The sequence below is a fragment of the Carcharodon carcharias genome, chromosome 16 (genome assembly GCF_017639515.1).
Source record: "Carcharodon carcharias isolate sCarCar2 chromosome 16, sCarCar2.pri, whole genome shotgun sequence".
Lineage (NCBI taxonomy): Eukaryota > Metazoa > Chordata > Chondrichthyes > Lamniformes > Lamnidae > Carcharodon > Carcharodon carcharias.
Window position 1 is genome coordinate 13,557,746 of NC_054482.1, and position 21,045 is coordinate 13,578,790.

Genomic DNA, 21,045 nt, shown 5'->3' on the forward strand with positions numbered 1-21,045 from the left:
TATCCACAGTTGCGGCACGCCATGGATTGCAGAGCCTGGGAAAAGTGGCCAGCTCACGACGCATACCACCGCCTGCCAATCTTCCGAGCCTCAAAGCAGAGAACAAGGGAAATGATCCCAATGTGAATATCATACCAAAGGATGGATCAGGATGGGTCACCAAATCTGAACAGCAAGAGGAGAGGTACAGAATTCAGTGAAGCTGTCTTCATAGAATCAAAGTACACAAACTAGAAATTAATGAGCATATGCTTTTCATTCTAGCTTGCAAAGTATGTTAGGCTATTTGTTATCAACAAAAAGTTAACTTTATTGTGCTACATATTATAAATGCAGGGGTGTATGCAGCCAAGGATACTTATAATTGGTGTAGCATTCTTTAGGATAAGCCATTGTCACCTGCAGAGGGTATATCACTGACATCCACTATTTTCTTCCCCTCGGGATAAGTTGGCAGGAATGACAAGACATTTTTGAGAAAAACTTTGAATAATCTTTTATTGGGTACAGAAATCAAGCATTCAGATGATGCCATTATTTCAGGATTTTTGCAATCTAGAAATATGAACCTAGATATTTTAAGAATAAAACAGTTGAGCATTTTCATTTATTTACAACTGATACCATAGACGTTTTAAATTTGCCGTTCTTATAGAGCTTTAGATGTGACGTAAGGAAAATGGCATATTTGGCTAAAGCTGTTATAGTAATTGTCAAAATTAGTGTAATTTCTGCTAAATATTTGTCAAGAGCTTGGTGGAATAGACTTGAGACTTCCCTCCTATTATCTCTTTTACGTAAGAGAACTAATAATAAAAAATTGTGATTTCAGTAACAGTACCACTGAAGCCCAAGTACAAGAATCACAGCAGCCCAGTTCAGAACCCCCAGCTCCAAGCATACCGGAGGTACCTGTTGTGAAATCCTGGGCCCAGACCAATAACAAGCACACTGGACAAGGAGATGGTAAGCATCTGCAACCTGAAATGAGCCAATTGCTGACTTTGGTTCATGTATATTATGCTTGTTGATTAATGTGTACGGTACTTGTTGAGTAATATTAAGAGCTTGATGAATGAGCATTTGTGTTGAACTTTCAAAGTATTTGCAATGCTACAATATTGTTATTTGTGATGTAGGGGTTGGCAGGAGGCAACATCTTTCTCTCCTGCCCCCACCTAACTGATCGATCCATTCTTGGGTACAGGCCTCTACCTGTAATATTCTTCAGTCAGCGACTGAGAAATGTACAGCAACAGCTGGTGTCAGCTCTTCAAGTTTTCCTCTTTTGCCCCTCTTACACCTCTGTGAAAGGTCTCTGATCTCCACTGCTGAGTGGGACATCCTACATGGATCACCCCATTGATCCTTCATCGGCCTATGCCACTTATGTCTTTTCACCCTTGTAATAATTGGCCTCCCGTTGCTCACAGATAAAGTGCAATTTTTTCCCCTGACTGACGCTCTTCATGTTTCACACTAATCTTTCAACCAGCTTTATGTTTTATCATTCCACATTAGTCTCTTGCTTCTGAAAAGGATGACGTAGTGTCTTTTTCAGAACTTGTCTACTAATTAAAGTTACTTGCTTTTAATTAGGTTTAGAAACTGATCAATTGTGGGAGCTTGCTGTATGCAAATTGGCTGCTGAGTTTCCTACATTATAACAATGATTGCATTTCAAAAGCACTTGATTCACTGTAAAGTATTTTTTGGCACCCTGAGGTCAAGAAATGAATTTTATAAATGCAAATATAAATGTAATGTTGCACAGCTCTCTTGAAGATTTTCCAAAGTTGAATCCAGCTTCAACCCTATCAACAGCATGAGGACCACCTTTAAAGTTGCTTATAGCATCCTCGTTGACTACCACTACAACTAAAGAAGACTTATCTTGCTTAGTTCCATTCTTACCTTTGCTCAGTGAGGTATCCTCCAGCAATAGCTTTTCATCCTGCCTTAATTTGTGTGTTAATCTCTGGAAAGATAGGATCCATTGTGCCTCGTGATTATCTGCAGCCACACTGGGTTCCAGAGGACCAGCTTCTGCAAGTGTAAGCAGGCGGTCCAGTAGTACTCCAGCAAGGATCTTTCTTGCAGTGAAAAGTGGAGCTATGCTGTGGTTTCAGAACACCTCAAGGCATGACAGATCCCATCTTTACCATTCAGCAGATCCAAGAGAAATGCCGCAAGTAAAACCAAGCCCTCTATATAGCCTTAAACAATCTGACAATGACCTTCAACTCAGTCAACCGGGAAGCTCTCTGGAAGATCTCGGGCTGCATTGACTATCCACAGAAATATGTTGAGGTTGTGGCTTCTCCATGACAAAATTACTGCCACCATTCTCTGCAATGGACTGGAGTCTGATGCCTTTTCCATCAAAACTGGTGTCAAAAAAGAATATGTGCTTGCAGCCACCCTTTTTTCCATCTCCCCAGTGTCCATTCCCGACATAGTTAAGGGCGCCATCCCCACCAGGATCCAAATTGACTACAGGTTTAACCGGAAGCTTTCACCCTCCAAAGCCTGAAAATGAAGACCATATTCTTGCACACAACTACAACAGAACTCTAGTATGTGCGTGGCTGTGTTATTCTGACGCACACAGGTGGTGGCCTACAGGCCACCCTTGACCTGTTCAAGGAAACTTAACGAATCCAGGTCTGCATCTGAATGCCAATATACAAAGGTTGTCCTCTAACCAAAACGGGGGCTTGCACTAAATTCCCCCAGTATCACTGCTGCAGGTCACCACCTGAAGGCAGTCAACCTCTCTGCTCTCTCGGTAGCCATGTGCCCCGGTCAGCAACCATAAACTTGGAGATAATGCCAAGGATCCAGCGCACGAGCTCATCCTTTGCTCAGACAAGTTTTCGCTAACCATCACCCGTGAATGGACAGAAAACTCGAAACCTACAGGACAGTTGTCCTTCCGACATTCCTCTATGGCTGTGAGACCTGGGTGACATATCGCCAACACCTGAGAAAGCTCGGGATATACCATCAGCAGAAGACCCTGGATGGGTCGCTGTACGAAAACAAGCAACCTCCAGGAAGCAGAAGTCCTGATCATAGACACAGTCATTTTCATGGGGAAATTGCACTGGACTGGCAACTGCATCAAAATGCCAAACATTTGCCTTCTGAAGTGCGTGCTCAAAGATCACAGGGCAGCCAGCAGAAATGTTTCAAAGATACCCTGAAAGCCTGCTTGAAGAAGAATGGCTTTGACCTCAATGGCTGGGAAGTGTATGTGCTGGACAGCCCACAATGGCGAGCACTGCTTCACCAAGGTGTGGTAGCTGGTTTTGAAGCTGGGTGTATCATGAAGGCCAGAGATGCAAGAGCAAGAAGATAGCTCGAGAAGGCGTGTGAATCCTCATCGACCATGGACTGACTGACTGTCCATGTGGATTTTGGATCCTTTTACCTTCTTAATATTCTTTCTCTCTTAGCCTTTTACTTTCCCTTTTCCACCTCCTTCATCTTGCACTGACTTTACCCCTTATCTTGCAACCTGTCTCTCTTTTTCCCTCGCTCTCTCTACTCTAGCACTCCATGGCAAGTGTCCTCTTTGCTCCAAGGGGCCACATTATTATTCATCTCTGGAAAACTCAGATTCCGTCTTTAGCAGCTCTCCAGTTATTTCACATGCTGCAATTGACAGTGACCATCTAGCATGGGATCAGTTTCCATGTATGTGTTGACAAGACCTAATTTTTATCTGACCAGCATCACCCCCAATTCCATGACTCTCTTATCTAGTAGACTCCTGATCTGACATTGGAGGAAATAGAATCATATTTTTTCAGGTCCTGGCATAGACTGATATATCCCTTACTCTTGGTTCCACCATCTCCCTGACTGTTCACTTTAGCTAGGCCAAGCAGTCTGTAATTTCAATATCCTGTTCAGTCCAGAGCAGAGTATCAAACTCTGTATCCTTGCTCCACAACTAGTCTGCCTTTGCCCACCTAGCCCATGTTGCAGCTGAAATCCGTATTCGTGTTATTGTTACCAAGACTTTCTTTCCAATGCCCTCCTCACTGGCCTCCAAAGCTCCACTGACAAACTCCAGATAATACAGAATTTCCCTGCCTGTATCCTTTCCCTCTCCAGTCACTATATCCTTGCTAATCTCTGCTGCTCCCTGTCTTCCAAAGCACCATATTTAAATTTCTTATATACTGTAACTGCTTCATTCTTCAGAAACCCAAGTTCTCTGGAAATCTTTTCAGCAGACTGAAACAGTTCAGGACATTATTTTGCTACAATACTTTGGGAACAGAAACATTTGAATAAGAGCATTTGAATAAGTAAAATATTTTTTATTACTGCTTTATAATGTTTTATCATTGTTTTATGTTTCAGGTAGATATTCTTATCTGTGGTGTTTTCTGGTTAGGCATTCTTCTATGATCCAGGAAACTCCCAAATCTAGAAATGACTTGGTCTCAAGTATTCTGGACTCGAGAGGTTACAGTTTGCACTTGTTTGCAAATCCTTAGTGGCCTCATACCACATGACTTTGTAAATCAGCTTCTACCCTTGATTCTATCCAGTTACCATTAGTCCTCCTAACACTGGGTTTCTTTGCATCCCCTCCCCAGCCTAACTTTTCATTAACTCAGAGCATTCAGTCAGCTGAGTCCTGTTGTCAAGAAGTGCCTCCCAACTATCTTTCCTGTGTTACTCCTCACCACATACTTAAAAGCTTCCTCTAAACTTATCATTTTTTGACTCCTCTCTCAACCTGCCTGTCTCTTCAGTAGCCATGCCTTCCTATACCAAGTGCCTTGGGACATTTTGCTATATTAAAGGCAGTATGAAAATACAGAATGTTGTTGAATAAGGGTTCACTGATATAAATTTTGCTGTCCTTATTTTTTGAGCTTACCTATTGGATCATGGAAATTGGAGAAAGTGTATGCAGAAAAATGTGTCCACAGTTCCTTATTCTGTGATTTTTTTTTTATATATTAATTCAGGAAACCAATGCTTAAACACTCACTTTCAACATGAGTTCCCCAGCCTGCAGGCAGCTGGAGATCAAAAGGAATTACCAGATGAGGCTTATGGACCTGGACCTAGCTTGCGTCCACAAAGTAGGTTTTTCATTTGCATCTTTTTAAACTACGTTGCCATTTCTTAAGTCTCTCATTTGCAGTTTCCCATCATTACACAGCTGCTTTCAGGCCATAATACCCTGTGCCAGTTATCAATTTTTACTGTTCTAAAATAGGTGGGGTCCCTAAATTTAGACAGGGTTTGTCTTACTGGGATTTTTCCTGCGCTAGAGTTCCTACAGCTGTTGGCCGAATACACAGTAATCTTTGTTATTTGGCACTGTACCAACCATAATGCTTTATTAACTGGAATTTCTGATATCCCCAAATACGAATTGTCACTTTACCAACTGGAAACCATTCAGAAGTTAACCGGAACCCAAAGATTTTGCAGCGCTGTTGAGTCAACTCAGTACGGCTAGCCAAGCTTTCCGGCAGAGGCACTGGAAATCCTTTTTGTTAGTAACTGCCATTATAATTTGTGCATTTGGTATTGTGTTGTGCATTATCATGAATTATACACCCCATCCTGCCATTATGGCATCCAATAAATCCATTGGTATATGTAACTCCCCATTAACTGACATTTTTGATGAACTGGCACCACCCATTCCTATGGATAACAAAAATTTTACTGTATGTCAAACTATTAAAACTTGGGTAAATTTTTAAACTGAGGTTAGACCAAAATGAAAGTGCAATGTAGTAGTGAGAACAGAAGAACAAGAGCATGTCATTCAGCCTCTCAAATCTATTCTGCCATTCAACTGGGTCATCAGATCTGTGCTATAACTACATTTACCTGTCTTTGATCCAAATTATTTGATACCCTTGCCTAAATGGTTTATTGCCAGGAGACTGGAGTACAAGAACAAGGAAGTCTTGCTACAATTGTATAGGGATTTGGTGAGACCACACCTGAAATACTGTGTGCAGTTGTGGTCCGTATATTGAAGGAAGAAGGCCTTGGAGGCAGTAAGGTGAAGGTTCACTAGCTTGGTCCCTGGGATAAGAAAGTTGTCCTATATTGAGAGGCTGAGTAAATTGGGCTTTAATCCTGTGGAGTTCAGAAGAATGAGAGATGATCATATTGAAATATACAAGATTCCGAAGGTTCTTGGTAGGGTAGATACTGAGAGATTGTTTCTCCTGGCTGGGAAATCTAGATTATGTGGGCACAATCTCAGGATGAGAGGTTGATCATTTAGGACTGAGGTGAGAAATCTTCACTCAAGAGGGTTATGAATCCTTGGAATTCCCTACCCAAGAGAGTTGCGGATGTTCCATCATTAAGCATTTTCAAGGCTAAGTTAGATTTTTGATCTTTCAAGGAATCAAGTTTTGAGGAGTGGACAGGAAAGTGGAGTGACGCAGGAGATCAGCCATAATAGTATTGAATGGTGGTGCACGCCTACTTTTTATGTTATGTTCCAATAAAATTTGTTAATTTCAGTCTTGGAAATTTCAAATGACCCTGCATCCATAGCCTAATGACAGAGAGTGTTCCAGATTTCTACAATCCCTTGTGTAGAAAAAATGCTTCCTTGTTTTACTCCTGAATGCCTAGTTCTACTTATAAGATTATGTTCCCTTGTTCTTATTTCCCCCACCAGAGGAAATTGATTATTTATGTAATCTTGGCGTTCTTGCACTCATTTCTCCCTATCTAATCATTTTTATTTTAAACACCAACTTCTAAATTCAAAGATGTGTAAACAAGTAGAGGAGCTCTGCACCAGACTGTTAGGCCTTAGACTTAAGCCAGCAAGGACTGAGGAAATGCTGATTTGCAGTAAATTTTGGTTAGATTTGGGAATGAATAGGTATACTTTGCAAAGTGACTTCCAGTGCCAGGTCTGTACCAAATAAAAATTTTTGGGTTGACGAATTGTTGATTAACAGAATAATGCCACCTGGTGGCCCAAAGTCTAAACTGTGTTAACAAAGCAATTTTCCATTTTAAATGTTATGTAGAAATACATAGTAACTACACAGAAACAGGCCATACTACCAAACTTGTCTATGCTGGTGTTTAAGCTCCACACGAGCCTCCTGCCACACTATTTTATTTCACCTTAACACCGTATCCTTTGATTCCATTCATGATTGATACAATCATGAAGATTGTAGTAGCTCTGAGATTCAGAGGGATCTGGGTGTCCTAATGCATGAATCACAAAAAGTTAGTATGCAGGTAATTAGGAAAGCTAATGGAATGTTATCATTTATTGCGAGGAGAATTGAGTACAAAAGGGAGTTTATGCTCCAGTTGTCCAAGGCATTGGTGAGACCACACCTGGAGTATTGTGTACAGTACTGACCTCCTTATTTAAAGAAAAGATGTAAATGCATTAGAAGCAGTTCAGAGAAGGTTTCTAATACTAAGAATGGGCAGGTTGTCTAATGAGGAAAGGCTTGGCAGAGTAGGCTTGTATCCGCTGGAATTTAGAAGGGTAGGAGGCGACTTAATTAAAGCCTTTAAGATCCTGAGGGGTCTTGACAAGGTGGATGTGGAGAGGATGTTTCTTCTTGTGGAAGAATCTAGAACAAGGAGCCACTGTTTAAAAATAAGGGGTTGCTCGTTTAAGACAGAGATGAGAGAAATTTTTTCTGAGGGTTGAAAGTCTTTGGAACTTTCTGAAAAGGCGATGGAAGCAGAGTTTTTGAATACTTTTAAGGCAGAGCTAGATTGATCTTGATTAGCAAAGGGTGGAAGGTTATTGGGTAGGCAGGAATGGGGATTTAAGGTTACATTCAGATCAGCCATGATCTTATGAATGGCGGAGCAGGCTTGAGGGGCTGAGTGGCCTACTCCTAATTCATATGCTTGTATGTAGGTTCTGCTCATGATCAACATTGCTTTTCTTATTTTATATAAACTACATGGACTTCGGTCCAGGGCACATAATTTTTACATTTGCAAATGATACAAAACTTAGCAACTTGAATAGAATGGGCCTGTATTCTCTGGAGGTTGGAATACTGAGGTGTGATCTTATTGAAACATTGAAAATTCAGAAAGGGGACCCGACAGTATAGATGATGAGAAGCTGTTTCCCCTTATTGAAGAGAATAGAACTAGGGTTTGTGGCCTCAGGAAAAGGGGTTGGCAATATGGACCTGAGATGAAATATTTCTGCACTCAGTGTTGCGAATCTTTGAAATTCTCTACCTCAGAGGTTTGAGGATGAGCAGTCAGTGAGTATATTCAAAACTGAGATTGATAGATTTTTGAGCACCAAATGCAGCATACTGGAAAAATGGATGACCTTGCCAAACCTTTCTATCACTGGGATTTTCCTCATCTCATGTCTGGATCTTTCATATAATTGATAAGAGATTGATTGCCACTGTTAATTGCCAATTCCATTATTGCATCATGCAACTACCAAGATGGTAGAAGATGAACTATGTGGACCTTGGTAATTTTCTTCCCTTATTGAGCAACTCTTGCATTCTTAAATGAGAAATGGTTTTGAAGGGGGTTGAATAACAAGTATTTGCATTTAATCTTTTAGATTGAGGCATAAAAATATTGAAAATATCTAAATATTAGACAGACAAAAAAGCAATTTACTTGTATCAAGTTTCCAAAAGAGTGCAGGTCAATACAGAAGTAAATCTTGTAGCTAAGGCCTGCAGTGTCAGCAAAGTGTAACATTACTACCTTGTTAGTCACGTTTCAGTAAATTCACAGCTACAGCAATTACATTTAGAATTGCATATTCAGTAAGGATCAGGTACTGGTTCTGAGTGACCCAACAGGAAAGCATTTAATATATAAATATGTTAATTTTTTATTGAACACTACAGATGTTGCTTGTTGGCGAGATGGTGGCGGGAAAACTCTTCCCATTATGCCTGGTGGATCCCTGGATCAAGATGGGAAGCCTTGTACTTTAGAAGATGGAGGGACTGTCACACCAGAACTGAGTGATAGCCACAAAGGTCTTGATAAGCGGGATGGACGGGAAAAACCATCATTGCCACTCACTAAGATAAATGGACAGCTGATTATTCCACCTGCGCCACAATTTAGAGGAATAATGCCACCTTATGTAAGTATTAATCTTTTGCTTCTAGAAAGATGGTGTACAAGAATAAAAGAAAATAGAGTAAACTTGCATTTATATAACACCTTTCACATCCTTAAAATGTTTTAAAGCTCTTTTGATGTGCTTGCAATTCCTGTATCATGTGGGAACTTCAGGATGTTTCATGTGACCTGGAAAACCACGTGCATGGGAAGCACCTCCAGCTGCTCAAACTTGAGCAAAAAGTAATACCAGGAATGAGGGACTTCAATTATGAGTAGGGAGTGCGGAAGCTGGGATTGCTTTGCTTAGAGCAGAGAGGGTTAAGAGGAGATTTGATGGAGATGTTCAATTTCGTGAAAGGTTTTGAGAGAGTTAATAAGGAGAAACTGGCTCCGGTGACAGAAGAAGCAGTAGTGAGGTGCTGAATTTTTTAAAAAACAGTAGGTCAGCTGTCTTTTCTGAGACTCTATTCGAAGCTGATGCAGACCGTGAACACCTTCATAATTTTGCCTTCACTGTTACTTGAAACGAACCCCTATCAAGTGTGTATTTAGATGTCTAGGTCGTAAGCTCTGGAATTCCCTCTCTCAACCTCTCCGCCCCTCTCTCTCCTGCTTTAAGACGCTGCTTAAAACCAACTTCTTTGCCAAGCTCTTGGTCCTCATACTAATGTAGTTTCCAGTTCAGTTTTTGTCTGATTGCAATCCTCTGAAGTATCTTGAGACATTTTACCAAGTTCAAGACACTACATAAATGCAACTTGTACTTGAAATCCATACTTAAAGCTGTGTGCTACTCAGCAAGTACACCTAAAGCAATAAGGTCCCAATTTATAAAGGCAAGCGCAAGTGAATGCCATAGGAATTTAAAATTCAAATGAAACAATTTGAAGAGAAAAGTAATTTTCCTATCTAACCTATTAATTTATAAATCAAAGCAGTGGATCACTTATGTGCCTTTTCTCTGACAATTTTCAGATGTCTCACACATCTAAAATACAGTTTCCACATCGGCTACCATATCCAGCACCAAGTACCAAGTAAGTATACTATGAGTTCTGAACATTAACGCTCAAGCGATGTATACCACAGATTATTCGGATGCCTGCCATAGCTTGCAACACAAGTTGTTTCATGCTTCCACGGATTGATGCATGTTTTTGTTTGTCTTCAAAAATCGCTTTTAAGTCAATTAATTTAGTGCAGACAACTTTATTGTCTCTTTGTACATATCTGAAATAAAACACTATTGGAATTGAAGTTCTGATGTGTGTTTTTAATTTGTAAAAGGTACCCTCACAAAAATGGCATCCAGTTGAAATTAAGTTTGAATAAGGGTCTACTTTTAGTGGATGCCACCTTATCTCCAGGTTGTACACAACTGAATACCATATAACCTTTTATGTTGGGCCCTTGACAAATGCTTAACTTTCTTGCTTATTTTGTATTTGAAACATTTCTACACCTTTTGTTTTCTCTTCCCCCGCCCCCCTCACTTTATGCTCTTGAGTTTTCATTTCTGTGTTCTGTCTTTATGGCTGAGATTGCAATGATATTCCTAAATGTTAGGCCTCCCTAATCAATTTTTTTTCCCAACTAGTCTGTATTTTCTACTAACGTTTTCTTTCTCCTAATCCTTTCCAATACTGGTTAGGAACCAAAGTAGTTCCTTGAGGCAACAGCATTCTCAATGGTGTCTTGACCTTCATGAGCGACCTTCCATTATTAGCGCAAATGAATTGAAGGAGCTCGATAACCTGGACACAGAAACTGATGATGGCTGGGCAGGTAAAATGGAAAAATGTTAGAGTCCAATTTTCAACAAAAACTCAAACGGAGGCATTCAATTGAATGTTTCTTGCATTTCAGGAGCACAGTCTGAGGTGGATTATACAGAGAAACTAAATTTTAGTGATGAGGATGAGGGAGCATCCATGCAGAAAGAAGATGATGAAAGCAGGTATGGTTTAATTTTTAAGTGATGTGTTGTCTAATCTTCAAAGCTATAAAATCTGTTGGCTCGACATTGACTTATATTATATTACGAGTTAGAGCATTTTTTAATAAGTTGTCCCCTGTTCCTGGTATGTCTAATTGTGCAGTCATTGACTTCCAAAGTTCTGGTCCTTGACTAATGTTTAAATTTGAATACTTTTGCAGACATTTTCCTGGTTTTGAAAGTACTAGGTTGGTCACCACTAGCAAAACTTCAGCCCCACTGCAGAGGCGTGCAAGCCTACCTGTTAGTTAATTACATTTCAGGCTTTCTTTCAACATTTTACTTGTGTAAACATCTAGATGACTGTTTCAAAACCAGTGTATTTTTTTTATGCCTTTGCCTTAACATAATCCAGTTCCAACAGTTAACACCAATTGAGGTGTATCACTTACTTGAAATTTCATCTCTACTAATAGGACATTGATGGAGGGTGGTAAGTGGTAGTCAGGTTTCCTTGTCCATGTTTGACCTGATTCCACAAGATTTCATGGGATCTAGAGTCAATACTGAGGAATCCCAGGGCCTGATCCTTCTGTCTGTATATCGCCCTGTCACTTTGCGCAGGTCTCCTACCTATGGGACAGGGCATACGCTTATAAGACAACACCTGTTTTCAGCCCCAAAAATCATGTTTTTGCATATACTTTGGCATATAAGCCGACCCTCCCTTTTCAGCCATGACATGCTATACTCGCATTAGTAGTCGGCCTCAATTTTTTTCCCCCACAATTGGATGTTTTGATATAACTAGGTGGGAAGGATCAAACAGGTGATACAGGCAATATTGCGAAGATGTGTGGGAGTTTTAGACACACCCAACAGTGATCAGACCCCGCATGGTGAGCAACAAAGGCAGTGACCACCCACACCAAGGTTGGTAGTTCACTTTTATACTTGGCGTATAAATCGACCCCTGTTTTTGGAGGGTTTTTTTTTTGAGGCTTCAAAAGTTAACTTATATGCTAACATCCATGGGTTCCCAGGGATGGTGATAGAGGAATCTCAAACGCTGTCTGCAAGCTATGACTCAGAGGTTATTAATATATCAGGCTACTGCGTGACTAGTTTGTGGGGCAGCTCTCTCAGTTTTGGAACAAGTCCCCAGATGTTTGTGAGAAAGATGTTCGTAGAAGTTTTTTGTGCTGAGGAAGGTTTGGAGCAGAGCTCCCCGGGGGTCAGTGTTTGGGACCCTTGATTTTCCTGATATATGTTAATGACCTAGACCTTGGTAAGCAAGGCACAATTTCAAAGTTTGCGGAGGACATGAAGCTCGGAAGCATTGTGAACTGTGAGAACGATAGTGTAGAACTTCAAAGGGACATGGGCAAATTGGTGTAATGGGTAGACAGGTGGCAGATGAAGTTCAATGTAAAGAAATATGAAGCGATTCATTTTGGTAGGAAGAACATGGAGAGACATTGTAAAGTAAAGAGTGCAACTCTAAGGTGCAGGAGCAGAGGGACCTGGGTGTATATGTGCATAAGTCATTGAAGGTGGCAGGACAGGCTATTAGACCAGGTTCCGGAAAGTGGGATTAAAAATGAGCGGCTAGCTTTTTTCTCTTTTTATGGCCAGTGCGGACTTGATGGCTGAATCTCCCTTCTGTGCCGTAACTTTTCTATGGCTGTATGGAGAGAGCAGTTAATAAAGCAAACAGTACACTGAGCTTTATTAATAGGGGCATGGAGTTCAAGAACAAGGAGGTTATGTTGAATTTGTATAAGTCACAAGTATGGCCTCAGCTAGAGTTCTGGGCACTGTACTTTAGAAAGGATGTGAAGACATTAGGGTGGGCTCCAGGGATGAGGAACTTCAGCTATGAAGATGGATTGGCGTCTTTAGGACTGTTTTCCTTAGAGAAAAGATAGCTGAGAGGAGATTTGATAGGGGTATTCAAAATCATGAGGTGTCTGGACAGGGTAGATAGGAAGAAATTGTTCCCATTCGTGAAAGGATTGAGAAGTACATATTTAAAGTAAATAGTAAAAGGAGCAAAAGTTATAGGAGAAACTTTTCTATGCAGCTAATGGTTAGGGTTTGGAATGCTCTGCCTGAGGCAGTTCCAATTGAAGCTTTCAAAAGAGAGTTAAACTGAACCTTCTCCCTTTTCAACTGCAGGTAGAAGGCAGGGGAATAGTACTAGGTGAGTTGCTCATTCAGAGAGCTGGTCCAGACATAACAGGACAAATGGCCTCCTTCTGCGCTGTAACAATTCTGTGATTCTGTGGGATATTTGCAGGGTCAACTGTACTAAGCGTACCCTTGTTTAGGTCAATGCCAGGTCATCTATCCAGTTTTATGATTTTTGAGTGGTGTGCAAGGCCATTTCAGAGGGCCATGAAGCAGTTAACATTATTGGCGGCCTGAAGTCACATGTAGCCAGATCAGTTAAGAAAAGCAGGTTCTCTTCTCTGAGGGACATTAGTGAACCAGGTGGATTTTTACGACAATCCAGTAGTTTCATGATCGTTAATGGGTCTAGCTTTTTATTCCAGATTTATTCATTGATTGAATTTAAGTTCCCCCAGCTACCATGATGGGATTTGAACTTGTGCCTCCAGAGCATTATATCACGATCCTCATGGAGGCCAGTAACTTTTTTTAAAAAGATGAATTTTCCAATGACTTACAGAAATTACTAAAGGACAAGATTTCACGCTTAAGACTTCTACTGTAACAAACAGACTAAAATCAACCTGTTCCAGGTGTGAAATTTTTCACTTCTATTTCAATAGGTTTCTATTTGAGTTTCTTTCCCCTTGGCAACCAGATCACATGGGCCTCTCTCGAAGCAGAGGTGTTAAGTATGACCTCACCATCCCCCTTTTCAGAACCTTCTGTTAAGTTAAAGGAGACATTTTAAAACATAACGTCTTGTGAAATCCAGCATTCATAACAGTTGGGGCCTCTGGATTACTATTCCAGTAACATTACCGCCAAGCTATCATTCCTCATTCCCTATTCAGCCCATCAATTTCCTTCTTAACCTGTTTAAACTTTTCCTCAATCTCCTGGGATTTTTGTTCTGTTCTGGTCCTACTTTGAAGTTGTGAGGGTATCTTATTTTAATATTTAAACCCACAAATTATTGTTGGCAGTATTAGCGGATAACTTAGGGCATTCTTCTATCTTCAATTCTAACAAGGACGTTAACAGATATATTGAGCATTTATTGCTGATACTGCCAACAGTAATTTCAGGGTTTTAATACTTTATGCATTTAAGAACCACCTTTTCTAAACCGTAAAGTTTAACCTTCTCCATTCAATTTTCCCTTTTTGCTTGAAGTCCATCTTCCTGCTTTTTTGTGTATCCTTTCTAAATTGAGAATGCATTTTGTGACGTGATTCTATCTTGTATTTTTGTGATGTGTAATTTATTTAGTGAGCTTGTGAAACCTTGTCTAAAGGTTTCTGAAAGGTTAAATAGGCTACATCATAAAGAATGGCACTTTTTTTTCCGTAACATCCTCTATAGTTGGTATTTGTTGGTCAAGATTATCTCCTAAACCCGTGCAAACTGTTTCTTAATCCATTTGCTGTATAAGTACATTCAATTTTAATTTATTGGTCTTCAAGAGGATTTGGGCAGGCTAAGTGAATGGGCTAAAAGATGGCAGATGGAATATAATGTGAGTGTGAAGTTATTCAATTTGGTAGAAAAAACAACGGTAGAATATTTCTTAAATGGTGAGAGGTTGGGAAGTGCGGGTGTTCAGGGGACCTTGGTGTCCTTGCTCATGAGTCACCAAAAGTTAGGATGACAGGTGTAGCAAACAATTAGGAAGGCAAATGGTATGTTGACCTTCATCCCAAGGGGATTTGAGTACAGAAATAAAGATGTCTTGCTGCAGTTGTATAGGGCCTTGGGGAGACCTCACCTGGAGTACTGTGTACTCCTTATCTAAGAAGCGGTATACTTGCCATAGAGGAAGTGCAACGGAAGTTCACCAGATTAATCCGTGGGATGGCGGGATTGTTTTATGAGGAGAGATTGGGGCTAGTGAATCTGTATTCCCTAGAATTTCGAAGAATGAGGAGCGACCTCATTGAATCTTACAGAATTCTTACAGGGCATGACAGGGTGGATTTAGATAAACTGAAGAGCCTAAAACCAGGGGATATAATCTCAGGATAAGAGGTGGGCCATTTAAGACTGAGATGAGGAATTTCTTCACTGAGGGTGGCAAATCTTTGGAACTCTGTACCCCAGAAGGCTGTGGAAGCTCAATCATTGAACATGTTCAAAACAGAAATCGATAGATTTCTGGAGACTAATGACATCAAGGAATATGGAGATAGAGTGGGAAAATGGTGTTGAGGTGGATGAACAGCCATGGTCTGATTAAACGGTGGAATAGGCTTGACAGGCTGAATGGCCTACTCCTGTTCCTATGCTTCTATGTCTGAGAGCTCATAGTTGCCTAGGCTGGTTTTGCTGCCTTTAAAAAACACAAGTGTTACTTTTGTCTTTTCTAGCCCTGTGGAACCAATGCTGATTGCCTGATAATCAGTAATCTAATCCCAGCACACCAGACAGTATCTTGTATTACCATGAAGATTTGTTTGTCTCACATCCTATGCGCTCTCAAGTTATGCTCCCATTGACTTCAAAACCATCCATAATACTGGTTATACAACAGAAATTGGATAACGGGTTAATACTCTGAAGAAATATTTGCTATAAAATAATTTCATATACCTCAACTATTTTATCTTTAATTTCTTATCTTAAATGCTTATAAAAACTTGCTACCCTTCATAGTTCTCCACCATCTTACTTCCCATATATATGTATGTATTACTAGCTTTTTAAACCTCACTTTTACATTGGCATCACTACTTATCCTTAGCATCATTGTCTTGCATGTTACCCATCATCCCTAGTTCAAGTGAAATGTTAATTTGTCTCATATCAATCTTGTATTTTATTATCTCCAACTGTTGATCTGTAGTTTGACATCATCTCCGCACCGCCCCCACCCCCACCTATTCTTTTTTCCAACCAGTTAATCTGCGTTGGACCTCATTTATCCCACTGGAATTGGCTAATTTTCAGTTCAGCATTTTATTTTGGAATTATTTTTCCTTTATTTTCAATGAGGAATAATATGGGCAAGCTTCACAGGGGTGCACTCCTTTACATTCAAAATTTGTCTTGGTTTACAATCAATATGCTGTTACCAATATTTGGAATTGAACAGAAGTACAACTGGAGGGGAATGTATGGATATGAAATAGCCACATGACTTTAGATTGTTGGGGTGTCTTGTTTTGGAGAGTGCTGAAGTTCACTGTTTCAATTTCTTTTGAGTGGTGACAGGGGTGAGCAAATCAGTAAAGCTGAACGCCTTGGATCAAAAACTTCAGAGAGTTCTGATGGCCAAAAAGAAATCAATGAGTGTCCCAGCAATAAAGGTTCATCAGATGAGAGTGCAGTATTGCAGGCAGCTCCACAGTCACCAAACAAGAGCTCTTCCACCAGAGGCCTACAGACTGATCGTCAGGTAGGCTCTCAGTTTTGATTTCATTGACAGTGACACTTTTTTGGTATGTTAACAATGGAACCCTCTTTAGAAAGAAAAACTTGATTTATATAGTGCCTTTCACAACTCCATGAAATCCCTTACAGCCAAGTACACTTCATTGGACATGACGTTGTTGAAGTAGCCAAGTGCTGATGGTCAATGATAGAATGTGCCCCCACTTATAAAATTAGTCCAACAACTTTGACTTTGTTGCTTTGGTTATTTTGTCAATCTCCTTTATAGGCACACTTCATATTACTCTTCAGTGTGATGAATGGAACTTCTACTGTAAAATCTAAGGAGAGTACTGTTATGAATCTAAAGGAAATTTATTTTCCTCTTTGATTGTGGCCTCCCCAAAGGACCTCTGAATTTGGATTGTAACTTATACTCTAACCACAAGGCAGGGCTAAGGACATTTTAGTGAATGAGAATATATCCCGAATTTTCCCTTTAAATAAATTGGAGGGTTTGTGGAATAAATGTAACTGGCATGCATAATCCCACGTGTAATTGTTTAATATCTAATGCAAATACCCAATCTTAGTCCTAAAATTCATTGCAATTCTGGTAAAACATCTGATCTAGTGCTTCCTTTCAGCTATGTATAAATAATTGGGAGTTGACCAGGTTTAATTGCAATTGTTTTGGTGTGTAAAATTTCGAATAAAAGGCTGATATTTGTTTACACTTTAGGATTTGGGACGGACATCAGTGCAACCTGTGGCACGTGAATTGCGTGGACTAGGAAGTGTTTCTGTTAATCAGAAACCAGCTTCCCAGGTAATTTAAACATCAAAAGAATAGTTCAGGAAAGAGTAATGAGGAAACAAAAACAGAATTACCTGGAAAAACTCAGCAGGTCTGGCAGCATCGGTGGAGAAGAAAAGAGTTGACGTTTCGAGTCCTCATGACCCTTCGACAGAACTTGAAGTTCTGTCGAAGGGTCATGAGGACTCAAAACGTCAACTCTTTTCTTCTCCACCGATGCTGCCAGACCTGCTGAGTTTTTCCAGGTAATTCTGTTTTTGTTTTGGATTTCCAGCATCCGCAGTTTTTTTGTTTTTATATAAGAGTAATGAGGTGTTTATTAAAATCAAGTTAATGCTATGTCATGCCTTTATTTAGTATAGCAAGATCTTTTGGTAATTAGGTCAATTTTAGATACTTGGTTAACAACTTAATTGACCAATTCTTCATTTTCCTTTTCAATAAAATCACAGCACCCACCTCCAAATCGTCAGATTGGACCTGGAAAATATGCTACTACCAAACCTTTATTACCAAGTGAAGGTGATGAAGCTTGGAGACAAAGAAGGAAACCATCAATGTCTGATGTTTCAGCAGCTGTTGAAAGAGCTAGAAAACGGCGTGAGGAAGAAGAGCGACGCATGGAGGAGCAACGTTTGGCAGCCTGCGCAGAAAAGTTGAAGAAACTTGACGAAAAGTATGGAACTCAGTCAAAAGAGAGAAAGGAAAAAGCAAAAGAGAAGGAAAAGGCAAAGGGAAACGAGAGAGAAAACATCAAGGAAATAGAGAAGGAAAATGCAAAGGGAAATGAGAATGAAAAAGCAAAGGAGAAAGAAAATGAGAATGAAAAAGAAAAGAAAGAAACTGAGAAAGAACAGGAGAAGGAACAAGAACAGGAAATTGTGAAGGAACAGCCAGAGGAAATGGAAAAAGAACAGGAGAAGGAGAAAGAAGAGGAGAAACAACAAGGACAAGAAGAGGAGAAGGCGAAAGAACAAGAAAAGGAAAATGGGGAAGAGCTAGAACAGGAGCAAAAACAAGAACTGGAAAAGGAGAAGGAAAATGAAAACGAAAATGAGCAGGAGGTGGAAAAGAGCGAGGAAGAACCACAGAGCGAGTTTGATGATTTCAAATTCCAAAAAGCAGAAGGTAAGAACAGTATTAAATCTGATGCAGGTATTTCATTTATTTAAAAAAATCATGTTATGGATTATTCTCTGCAGAGGGTTTGGATTCTAACTTCAGGTTTTATTTCAGCCATGTTTCAACTTTAGTAGTTCACTGCCAGCTGTAATCAGGAATATGATATACTGGAGTAGTACAAAGCTTAGCTGTACTCAAAATTTAAAAGTAGGGAATAAGTTTTAAAACAATTTCAATTTAACAACAAAGCATAAATCACTCTTGTAGTTTGAGAACTATTTTATTTTTATATGTAATGCATACAGATTTTTTTCCCCAGAACTCATTTAAATGTTTTCAGAATTCTATATAGATTATGTATTTGATCCAGTAAGAAATTTTATTTCCTGTATTTGCAGACACAAACGTTGGTATATTTAGTATCCCGATAGTTAGACATTTGCTGCTGGGGTTGTGCATTGAAGAGATCAAGACAGGGTTTATTGACTTTCTGAGGAAAGTAAGCAGTTCATTATCAGGGGAATTTGAGGTTCTTTTGAGATGTGTTGGGTTTAATCATTATCCATTTCCAAAAATGTAGCTGGAATTGTTGTTTTTCTTCTATCCCTTTCCCTTCCATCTCTTTTACTTGGAGGTTTGCAGAGTTCTTTGTTTAGGTATGGACAGGATGAAAGTGTGTTGTGTAGTGGGGCCATATATTTAATTTAATTGGGATATATCTTGCATGTGAGACCTAATGTTTCTGCAATTGAAAGGAAACTTTGTGGCCTGCTGCTAGACCAGCACCAGTGCCCCTGGCTACCAAGAGTAGCATCTCCAGTTTGCTTTTTTTCCTGCAGGGAGGTCCTACATCCTTTCTCTTCAATGTAAATCTGGTCAGAGATGCCCTTGTCCACTTTGTAATGATGAATGCTAATGAGCTGATGTTTAGTATCACTGCACCTCTTGGTTATGATGGGCTGAATGCTTTGGCAGCTTTCCTTAGCTGCTTCTTGAGAACCTGTCAGGCATGGATCTGTAGAGGTTTTATAGCATAGCCCAGTATTTGAGTCAGAATGCTCGTTACCACTGTGATTTTCTGACCTGGCATGTTTGCTGTATATTTTTTGTGCTGATCCTGCTACATGTTGAAGCTGTGATGCTTTATTTTATTTTCCTGTTTGTTTCCTGTGTTTTTGTTCCCAGTTGACTTCTGGACTTGTGTTCTCCATTTGCGTAGCAGTGAACGGCCAAGATTGTTGCATTCCTCCAATTCAGGCCTCTTGCACATCCCAGATTTTAATCACTTCAGCATTGGTGCTCCACCATGCTTTCAGCTGCCTAGGCCCTAAGCTCTGGAATTCCCTTCCTAAACACCCCTGCCTCCCTACCTCTCTTCCTTTAAGACACTTGTTAAAATGTACCTATTTAATCAGACTTTGAGACATCTGTTCTACTATCCTTCTATGTGACTTAGTGTCAAGTTTTGTTCCATGATATTCCTGTGAAGCGCCTTGGACATTTCATTATATTAAAGTCATTACATATGTTACACTATACAACAGTTCTATACTTAGCTGCAATATTTTAGCAATTACTTTACAGGCTGTCCATAGTTGTTTACCTGAGCAGGTGTATTCTATAGAGGAGTTACATGCTTTGCATTTTGTATAAAGTGTATCTCCTTTTGTCTATACAAGAATAGTATGCACTTAAAGTGAAGACTGCAAAACGAGTGCTTGTTCTTAAAAAAGGATTGGTTTTGGCCTCTTGAGTAGAACAGAGTACAGTGTTCTAATCACCATCTGCTAGTTGGAATTTACTTCATTCTATTTGCAGTTTCAAAGTTAATCCGTACTTAGTGTCTATTCATCTTATAAAGATAGTTAGCTTTGTTATTTCCAGGCATGGTATTGTTACTATGCAGAAAATGAGCAACAAACTTGAATTTCTATATTGACAGATGATGCTTCTCAGCCTGTCGTTCAACTGGACAGTACTTTCAACGAGAAGGAGGTTGCTCAAACACCAAATGACATCGATGGTGATTTGGGGTCCCAAACACGGCCTGCTGTTCCCACCGGTTACTCAAAGCAGTTTCAGAAGTCATTGCCACCTCGATTCCAGCGACAACAGGTAGGAAATAGGCCAGCACCTTGGGCTAAGAGGTTGCTGAATTGGTTCAAAGGTGGACCTGTGCAACAGACAACATTGATGTAATTTTTTTTAAGTCTTAACACAGTTAATCAGCACCTGTTAAATCAAGGGACTTGTGAGTGCCATGTATTAACATAATGGCCTTTTGATCTAGAACCAGAGTTTGAACCTAGCACAAACCAAAACTGTTGGTTGTAAGGCTCTTGAAGCTTCCTTGCAAGTAAGTCTCAATTTGTCTTTGAATTCTGGGGTCTGAACTCATTTCCAAGTTATTGATTATTGATTTAGTAACTATTTTATGCTAGAGTCTATGACATAAAGTTATGCTGGTTCATCATGAAATAGGCAATTTGATTTGCCCAATAAGGGTGCCTAATCTGTGAAG

At 39.8% G+C, this 21,045-nt stretch overlaps 1 protein-coding gene across 6 annotated transcripts in view; it reads left to right on the forward strand.

Moving 5' to 3' along the window:
• Positions 1-21,045, forward strand: part of prrc2c (proline-rich coiled-coil 2C) — a 79,413-nt gene that overhangs the window by 18,654 nt on the left and 39,714 nt on the right. For 5 of the 6 annotated variants that reach the window (XM_041208522.1, XM_041208527.1, XM_041208526.1 and 2 more), the window contains exons 3-13: positions 10-184; positions 833-966; positions 4,992-5,108; positions 8,883-9,127; positions 10,084-10,145; positions 10,760-10,893; positions 10,975-11,065; positions 16,418-16,610; positions 17,328-17,414; positions 17,855-18,530; positions 20,467-20,639. In XM_041208522.1, the coding sequence (XP_041064456.1) occupies positions 10-184; positions 833-966; positions 4,992-5,108; positions 8,883-9,127; positions 10,084-10,145; positions 10,760-10,893; positions 10,975-11,065; positions 16,418-16,610; positions 17,328-17,414; positions 17,855-18,530; positions 20,467-20,639 (2,087 nt within the window). The remainder of the gene's footprint in view (positions 1-9; positions 185-832; positions 967-4,991; positions 5,109-8,882; positions 9,128-10,083; positions 10,146-10,759; positions 10,894-10,974; positions 11,066-16,417; positions 16,611-17,327; positions 17,415-17,854; positions 18,531-20,466; positions 20,640-21,045) is intronic. The other variant, XM_041208523.1, reaches the window with a different exon arrangement.